The 10,083-nt window shown below is 42.0% G+C and overlaps 1 protein-coding gene across 1 annotated transcript; it reads right to left on the bottom strand.

Annotated features, from left to right (window-relative positions):
* Window positions 1-5,593: 5,593 nt before the first annotated feature.
* On the bottom strand, window positions 5,594-7,951 carry LOC145389981 (zinc finger MYM-type protein 1-like). Its single transcript, XM_080265076.1, has one exon. The coding sequence runs from the start codon at window positions 7,949-7,951 to the stop codon at window positions 5,594-5,596; it is 2,358 nt and encodes a 785-aa protein (XP_080121202.1).
* Between the last annotated feature and the right edge of the window lie 2,132 nt (window positions 7,952-10,083).

Raw genomic sequence — 10,083 nt, 5'->3', positions numbered from 1 at the left:
TATCATTAGTATTCCCAGGCCTGCTGCTGATTATCCGGGAGGAGGCGTAGCATTCATCTATTCGGCAGCACTTGCAAACGTTTCTCTCATTGACTCAGACCTGACCCCATCATCATTTGAATTTATGGAAGTATTAATAAATTTCCATCAGAATACTATTAGAATTGCAATTGTCTATCGACCAGGTCATCCGGGCAGAGATCGAGGTTTTATGGAGGAGTTTGGGCAGTTTCTTGAAGGGTTTTCTCTTAGACCTGGAGGACTTCTTGTTTGTGGTGATTTCAATTATTGGGTTGACAGTCCAGAGTCAAAACTATTTTCTTCAGAATTCCTTGAGTTGATCACCCAGAACAATTTTTTCAATCATGTGAGTAATCCAACTCATGTCTCAGGACATGTCCTTGACTTGATCTTGTCCCCTGTTGGTTGCAGGCACGTATCAGATGTGGATGTTGACTCATTTGACCCCCTCATCTCTGATCATGCTCTGATCACTCTTAGTTTTGGTGTCCCGAAATCCCCTTCATATAAGAAGGTCATCAGGTTCAGAAATTACAACAATGTTGACCGCCAGTTGATGTGTTTTGAAATTGATCAATGTTTAAACTCCATCGATTCTTCAAGTCTTTCTTCTGGTGAATTGGTTGATATTTACAACAACGAGCTCAGGTCAATTTTTGACCATTATTGTCCTGAGGTAGTAAAAACAATCACTGTACGTGATAATTCTCCGTGGTATGGTCCATCCATTAATTCTTTGCGTAGACAACGTTGAAGGGCAGAGCGTGAGTGGCGCTTGCAACGGACTGAAGTAACTCGTTTGCGTTATGTTTTTGCGAGAAGAGCAGTCGTTCACACTGTAAAAGCCCAAAAGGCTAGGTATTATCAAAATAAAGTTGATTCATGTGGTGGTGATCAAAAAAAATTGTCTGCAGTTGTGAACAATTTGGTTGGTCGGAGGAATGTAATTGTTAAACCAACTTCTTTATCTGATGTCCAATTGGCTTCTGATTTTGCTTCATTTTTTACAAGTAAGATATCTCGCATAAGAAGTGATTTAGACAGCAGTCCTCCTAGTGAAGCGTACTCAGTTGACTTCCAGCCACGGTGCACCGGGGATCATTTGCTTTCAACATTTCATCCACTGGATGTAAACAAAGTCAAATGTTACATCAGAGAACTTAATAAAACATTTTGCTCACTCGATCCATGTAACATGTCACAACTGCCTGATGTGTATGAGCATGCTGCAGACTTTATCTGCAACATAATAAATAGATGCTTCTTAGAAAGTAATTTTGTGCAGTCTGAGAAACGTGCTTTGCTTAGGCCCCTAATTAAGAAACTTGGCCTTGATGTCGAGAGCATGACAAATTATCGTCCCGTCTCTAACCTGTCTTTTTTATCCAAGATTATTGAGCGGGCCATACTCGATCAACTCTTACCACTACTGGAACACAACAGAGTTGTTCCTGTTGTTCAATCAGCATACAGAAAATACCATTTGACTGAAACTGCACTAACAAGGATTCAGAGCGACTTGGTGGCAAACACTTGTAGTGGGATGTCCTCTCTCCTAGTTCTTTTGGATCTGTCTGCAGCTTTTGATACAGTAGATCATAAACTATTGTTGGATGATCTGTATTTTTATGGCATTCGTGATAGTGCCCTTTTGCTCCTTAAGTCGTATCTGTTGGACAGATCTCAGAGAGTGGTTGTTGATTACGCTAGCTCTGATTCTGCTCCTCTTCTATTTGGAGTCCCTCAAGGATCAGTTTTGGGTCCAATTCTATTTACTATCTACATAAGTAGTTTATCGTCTCTACTTGATGCTCATGATGTGTCCTATCATTTTTATGCTGATGACACCCAGCTCTATGTTAAGATGTCAGATATCAACGATACTAAGATAAAGTTTGAATCTCTAATGTCTGATATTAAGATTTGGATGGCTAAGAGGAAACTTAAGCTGAATGATGGTAAAACTGAGATCATCATCATTAGAGGAAACAGAAGGGGTGATGACAATGACAATGCCCTGGCTTTGAACATTGGCGTGTCACAGCTGCATCCAGTCAGTTCTGTTCGAAATTTGGGTGTTTATTTTAATTCTAAGTTAAATTACAAAGAACACATTAATCAGGTTGTAAGAGGGTGTAACTTGCATATCAGGAATCTGTACTCTGTGAGAAGATTCCTGAATAGACAGTGCCTCTTAACATTGGTCCATGCAGTGGTCTTGTCTCGTGTTGATTATTGTAATTCACTGTGGGTTGGTCTTCCAAATAATATACTAACAAAAGTTCAGTCTGTGTTGAACAGGGCAGCACGACTTATCTTTGGTCTCCCCCCGAGAACCTCAACTACCCCGTTTCTGATTGAGTTGCATTGGTTACCAGTAAAGGCTAGAATTGAATTTAAACTGTGTCTTATTACATTCAAGGTTCTTAAGTTTGGTGAACCGAAGTATCTTGCTGAATTGTTAAAACTCCCATCGACACGCCCGGGTGTGATGTTACTCAGTGAAGATGATTCCTTGTGTCTTGATGAGCCAGGAGCCATCCACCAGTCATCTTTCTCTGATCGTTCTTTTGCATATAGAGCCCCTAGATTATATAACAGATTGCCATTGTCCATAAGACCTCTCTCTACTGTTGAATCCTTTAAGAGACAGCTGGAAGCCTTTCTTTTTTCAAAATGCTACAACCTGGAGAGAGGTACTATGACAGATGATTATAGGATTTAATTATTGCCACTTTCATGTATATATGATGTAGCTTGTATTATATACAAGAAATGTCACAATTCTTGTAATTGTAAAAATAATGTATGTGTGTCGAGCGCTAGTGAATACCCAAAGGAAGAACTGGCGCTTTTGAGAAACAAAAGGCCAGATTATTATTATTATTATTATTATTATTAGATGGGAGCGCTCACCATCCACTCACTCGATGTAGAGCTGCTCTCGAGGGTCTGCCCTTTCCTCTCCTCCATCCTTCTTTCCTTCCATCCTCTTTTCTCTTTCTTTCCTTAATTCTTTCCTCATCTTTCTGCTTACAGGTGACTTTACACCCCCTCTTCTGTCTTTCTTTCCTTCATTCTTTCCCCTTCCTTCTGCCTGTGGGTGACTCTACACTGAGTGACAAGCCAAATGGTTTCCTGTACACCAGGGAAATATTTACCGTGCTGGATGGTAATCATAGGTAGTTCTTAGGCTGATGAGGACTATGAGGAGTTCAAGTATAAGCAGATGAGACTACGTGGTTCAGAGGCAGATGAAGGCTATGAGAAGACCATGAATGATTTGAGAGAGTTGTCATTGTATAATCAGACAGGACGTGTGTGACTCCCTTTATGGTGTGTGTAATCAGCAGTAAAAAGCCTTGCACGAGGGAGGTCGGAAGCTAAAAACATGCTCTTGACAAATTACCAATATCAGGAGTGTAATAGATAATAAACACCCTTGCACGAGAGGGAAGTAGGAGGCACTGAGCATATCTATTAACGCTTGCCATAAAAGACTGAACCTGAGTCTGTTATCTCGCAGCCACATACGAAAAGACATAAAACAAGGCATATCCAACGACTTTCAGTACAGCAACGTCTCTTCAAGCTTATTCTTACTTCAGACGATTTAATTCAACTTGGACAACGTATCTGCTAATGAAACTTGGGCAGGATATCTGGTAAACAAGGCTGTATCTACTGCAGTTTTTCTAATTCCAGTATTTTCCACGACACTCTTATACAATCGTCCACAGAGCGAAATAAACTGAAAACATTTTCTGTATTCCGGAAGAAGCAATCGTATCTATAAAAGGAACTGTTCTTAAGCAGTTCACCTTTAGTCACACGAAACACGAGACATACAAGCATATAAAGCTGCAGTAACACAAAGCACAAACAAAATATATAAAACAGACGGAAAACGGAGCAACAGTTACAGAAAACACATGGAGCACGAAGGAAACACACACACACACACACACACACATGTATACATAAAATATTCACACATTCACTCACACGTGCACCAGGCAAGCATATATAAAAAAAAAATGTTAGTGTACACCATGCATGAGATAACATGTACGTGCAGAGATATTCACAAATTGGAATGACAATTCTTTATGCCTTATTCTGAGAGAAATCCACATTTATAATATTAGTTTTATGTAGCCATATAATGTGCAGTTATACTAATCATTCCATTTTCCTTGCAGGGACAGTGTGTACCGTCCTCCTCTGTTTTCACCCATCGCAGGATCTTTGGTGAGTACAATGAATATTGAGATAACTACCCCATTATATAGCACAGTACCTAGTAAGTAAGTAATTGATTTATAATAAGTTAATTCTGATAAATATGATGAGTATGCCATTAGTTCGTCCATACATACTTAGATATTTGGGTTTATATATCAACATAGGAACTAGATGAGAGTAGTGTTGTCCTGGTTATAACCCATAAAGTACATGTATAAGATATCGTTACAGTACGTCTTAATTCTGATCAGTGTGACAGATATGCCATTAATTCAGACATTATGTTAAGCATTTGGAAGCTTCCGGTGTTGCTGTTTGCTGATGATACAGTATTGTTGAGTGAAGATGAATGAGAGTTGCAAGGTTTGGTGAATGAATTTGGGACAGTGTGTAGGAGGAGGAATCTGAAAGTTCTATCTATCTATCTATTGCCAGACGCCTCAATCCCGTTTGGGGTGGCCACAAACAAATCGCCTCCAAGTCGCCCTGTCCCCCGCCATTTCACTGCCCTGCTCCCAACTCACACCCCCCTCTCTCATATACCTCTCCACCCCATCCCTCCATCTCATCCTCGGCCTCCCCCTCTCTCTTCCCCCCTCCACCTCACTCACATACACTCTCTTCGTCAGTCTTTCACCGTCCATCCTCTCCACATGGCCAAACCACCTCAGTGTGTTCCTCATAACGCTTCCTATTACATCCACATCAACACCACAACGCTCCTTTATATCCTCATTCGTCAGCCTGTCTCTCCATGTGACTCCACAGGCTTCTCTTAAATAACTCATTTCCACTGCTCTCACTCTTGACTTGTGTCTTTCCAACAACGTCCAAGCTTCACTTCCATACGTTAGAGTTGGTATCACAATACTGTCATGCAGTGGCAGCGCCAGGAAATTTTCATTGGGGGGCTGAGGAGGGGCTGGGGTAAAATGTGGGGGGGCTTCACAAAATGTCATCAAACTGAAGTGTTGATGGAAAATTGGTATGTACATATTCATAATATCCAAATGTACTGAGGTTCATTTTAGACACCTGTACTCTTTGAAACTGCGGTGTTAATGTATACCGTAACATTTCTTATCTCATCAAAAATTCTGCCAAATGAAAGACATAAAACTAGCAAGGAAATTCAGATTAATGTATACGCAACATTATAACATTTATTATTTCCAGTTTATTCCATAAGATTGAAGTTTAACTCAATTAATTTAGACATCATGTGTAAGCAAGCAGTTAACATGACAGGAAAAAATTCTATGTTATGAAGTTAATACAATCTGAAGAATCAGAAGAATTTTTAAATCAAGGTGTAACGACTGTCACGTTACTTTAAAACTATGCGCCTGTTCTGGTGATTGGCAGCAAATGTGTCTATAATGGAATCAATGTTCAGCTGTTTAGCCCTCCTAGAATTAATTGATATTACAGCAAGGTTGCTGGTGCGGTTGTTGCCACTGCTGTTCCTCAAGTATGTCTTGAGGAGTTTCAGACATGAGAAGCTCCTCTCACAGGCAGCTGAGGTGACAGGGAGGGTCACTGCAATGCGTACAAGTTTATACAGATCTATAAAGGTATCCTTGTATGGCTCCAGCATGGCTGCGAGCTCAAGTGGTGTGGACACTTCCAGGCCATTGTCTCTCTTCCTAGCTATTAGTCTTGTCAATTGGTGGACCTCCACTGCAAGATCACCCTCTGCCACTCCATAATTGGCTGCCATTCCTGACAGCGCTTTTTTGTCCAGAAATGTAATGTGCTTAGGATTCAAGGCAGCAGCACCCATCAGAACATTACAGGCATCAGATGAAAATCGCCTGCTCAGCTCATTGAGCATTCTATCTATGATGGCATAGAAGGTCCTTCTCCTGGCATCTGGTATAGCTCCATCCTTCTGACCTGTACTGGATGTTATGATGAATTCATCCAGGTGTCTGGGAGCAGATCGTTGTCTACCTGGACGCTCAGTCTCAGTGCGTATCCCAACTACCTTGCACAAATCCTCAGCAGCCTCCTCTAACTCCTTCCAGGCAGCTTCAGTCCTCATTTCTGTCAGTCCAGACATGACAGACTGCATCAAGTCCTCTGCAGAGGCCAGCTGAAGGTCATGTGACTGGAGGTGGTTTGACAGTTGTTTGGTCATCAGTAACACTTTTTCCATGGCCATCAGAATTGTCACAAATTGCTGATCTAGCTGGATGCACAGGCCCTTTGCCTCAGTGGCTCTGTGTGCATTGTCTCCCTCCATGAGACGTTTCAAGGTTGTCACTATGGCAGGTAGGGTTCTTTTCACTGCCAGACAAGCAGCATGTTGGGAGGTCCATCTTGTGTCAGACAGTTGCTTCAACTCTATGTTATGCCTTGTGGGATTTAATTCTTTTTGCACCTTTATAAATTCTTCATGTACTACTGACGTAGAGAAGAACTTGTACAAGCTCTGTATAGCCACAAAAAACTCTGCTGCAGCCTGGATACTGTGTACACAATCAAGGAGCACAAGGTTGAGCCTGTGAGCATTACAGTGGACATACACAGCCTGTGGTACCTTTCTCCTAAACCTCTCCTGTATACCACTGATGTGCCCTGACATGACTGCAGCTCCATCGTAGCACTGGCCAATGCAGGCGTTGTGGTCAATACCACATTTGGCCAGGGTCTCCAAGATCTTGTTGAGCAATGAGTCTGCATCCAGACCCTCGGCTGCTGTGAAGTCAAGGAACACCTCATGAAGGCTCTGTTTGTGGAGATACCTCACCACAATGGACAGCTGTTCTTGTTTGCTGACATCCTTGGTCTCATCCACCATTAGGGCAAAATGCTCTGCTCTTAGGACCTCGTTGCTGATGTCCTCTCTGATTATTGAAGTTATGATGGCGAGCAGTTCATTTTGGATATCGTGGTGCGTATATTTAGCATTGCCAGGACCACCACTCAGTTTCTTTTTGACAATGTCATCATACCTGGAAATCAGGTCCAGCAGTTCCAGGAAGTTACCTTTGTTGCCAGAATCAGTGTCTTCCTTGTGACCTCTTTGGGCAAGATTTTGGCAGGCTGTGTAGAGTAGTACGTCTATTACTGCTCTAATGTAATGTCTGTTTTCCTTTACAGTTTTTTCATGGTTGGTATTAAAAGCATGTATGATCCTAGAACCTGTTGTTTTCTGCATCTTAAACTCTGCCCAAGCTTGCATAGAGAACTTGTGTCCTGCTGAATTATCATGAGACTTCAGAGATGAGGTTGCCTTCTTCCAGTTCCGAAAGCCGTCATGGGTGAAGGACTTCTCACATTTGCTTAAGTGTACATGACCGAAATGACGACATGCAAAGCAGAATGCAGCATCTAGGGTCGTGGAGTACTCCAGCCACGAATGATGATCACGCCAGTTCTTGTTGAATGACCTTGACTGGCCACTGTATTCTGTGGCTGGGTATCTCTTCAAGTCTGGACAGGTGGGACCACTATCTGGAAGCTGGCTCAGGTCCTTGGGTCCAGGTAGTAGTTTCTCACCATGGGTGTGAGAAGTGCCCTCTTGTGGCTGGGGTTCTGCACTAGCCTCACCTAGTAAGGCTGCAGACTCACAATCACGATCACCACTGTCCAGGTCCTCATTAACAGCAGGTGTGTCTGTAGGAGGATCATCATCTCGCAGCCTCTTCTTGGGAATCTTGGGTAACAGGTAGCGTTCCATGATCAACCCGGCCTATGTGATCAAATATGATAAACCACCATCAGTTACTTTCATAAACAGGGAAAACAGCATAAACAAGCACACAGATCACAGAAGCATAAAACTGCATATTAGCATTACAACAGACCAGATATTTTCACACTATTTTATTCTTCCTTCCACAGCTTCTTATAATCTTATAGTAGCCTATATACATTTTTAAGTAGAAAAAAATCAACTTACACCATACCTGTAAATCAGTGCAAGACGAAAACCACAACTAATAAGCTCAGCTGCTCAGTAATTCAGTGTCTACTGCACTAAGCAATTAACAGCCAACAGACTCGGAGATCTACACACAACCGCGTCGCGTGGTAGACTGGTCTGGTAGCTGACAGGAATCGAACAGGAATGGCTCATCGTGCACTCGATTCGTGAATGCTGGGCTAGGCTAGGAGCCTTGGACTGTGTAGGCCCTATAGCAGTGTGAATCCTTTACTTCATTTTAATCAAATATATTCAAATTTATTAACTTCCTGCCCCGAATTATGACATAATCGACATTCAATTATATTTCTGAAGACGAGATAATAATCGTACAGTCGTAATACACTAAAAGAATGGCTAATGTAGTTTAATAAAATAATGCTGTATTTTACTTTCACTTATCATTTTCATTATAGGATATGTAAACTAACCATCTGAATTACAAGAATTTCACAGAATATATTATAACATAAGTTACCCTTAGTATTAGAACTAGGCTGGAAGTTTTCCTTAGAAGTTGAGTCAACTGATAAATTTTCCGTAATTTCCGTGAAATTACTATCATTCAGAATCTGCTAAATGCTAACAGCTAAAAATAATAATCACGATTTAATCTATTGTCTTGAATATTTTCCTGAACTTATAACACTTCGTTTCGTCAACTTTTGTGTATTATTTGTAAATAGTAATACAAAATTGAAAGTTCAAATAAGGGACGTTCTGCCTAAATTCGCCTTTGGAATCTGGCAATATTGGGGGGGCTTGGCTCATTATTGGGGGGGCTTCAGCCCCCCCTTGGCGCCGCCACTGCTATCATGTAGTAACTTTTTCACTTCCATGCTCACTTCCCTGTTTCTTTTCACTGCTTTCAAAGAACCAGCAACCTTTCTTCCCTGCTGTACCCTTTCAAGCACTTCACCCTCCAAACCTCCATCCTTACTCATCACAAAAGTAAAGTTGTGGTATTCGAGGGGAATGAAGTCACAGAGTGTGCAGTGAGGTTAGTTGGTGAGGATACGGAGAATGTGAGTGCATTCAAGTACTTGGGTAGTGTGATGAGTAAGGATGGAACTTTGGGGGATGAAGTGCGTGAAAGGGTACAGCAGGGAAGGAAGGTTGTTTGTGCACTGAAAGCAATGATGAGAAATAGTGAGGTGAGTATGGAAGTTAAGAAGTCACTGCATGATAGTATTGTGATCCCTACCCTGACGTATGGAAGCGAGGTGTGGACCTTGCAAGAGGGGAACAAGTCAAGAGTGAGAGCAGTGGAAATGAGTTACTTGAGAGGAGCATGTGGAGTGACGTGGAGGGACAGGTTGACGAATGAAGAAGTGAAGGAACGTTGTGGGGTGGATGTGAATGTGGTTGAGAAGATTAGGAGAAATGTACAGTACTGAGGTGGTTTGGACATGTGAAGAGAATGGAGAATGAAAGACTAAATAAGAGGGTGTATGTAGGTGAGGTGGAGGGAGGGAGAGGGAGGGGTAGACCGAGGATGAGGTGGAGGGATGGAGTTGAGAGGTATAAGAGGGGGGGGGGTGTTTGGGAGGAGGGTAGTCAAATGGTGGGTGACAGAGCGACTTGGAGGCGTTTTCTCTGTGGCCACCCTTTTGCGGGATTAGGGCGTCGGGCTATAGATAGATAGATAGATGTTAAGCATTTGGGTTTACATACCAACATAGGAACTAGACGAGGCCCATGTTCACGATATAACCATCTCAGTGTAAGATGTTGTTACAGTAGGTCTTGATTTTACTGTGTCGATGAGGTGAAAGAGAGAGAGATTGTCCATGTGCTTGAGGGTGCGAAAGTGGATTTATGTGGAATAACTGAAACAAAATGGAGAGGAGAAAGTGTGAGAGAATGGGAGTATGGATGGGGTATAT

The sequence above is a fragment of the Coenobita brevimanus genome, unplaced genomic scaffold, assembly GCF_032717465.1.
Source record: "Coenobita brevimanus isolate Jiangsu-jjx unplaced genomic scaffold, ASM3271746v2 jjx.HiC_scaffold_2677, whole genome shotgun sequence".
NCBI classification, from domain to species: Eukaryota; Metazoa; Arthropoda; class Malacostraca; order Decapoda; family Coenobitidae; genus Coenobita; species Coenobita brevimanus.
The sequence above is the reverse complement of the archived record's forward strand: the minus strand, read 5'-3'. Positions and strand labels throughout refer to the sequence as shown.

Bases quoted from the DNA above. Each gene is read 5' to 3' on its own strand.
- LOC145389981 (XM_080265076.1), bottom strand. From the start codon at position 7,951: ATGGAACGCTACCTGTTACCCAAGATTCCCAAGAAGAGGCTGCGAGAT.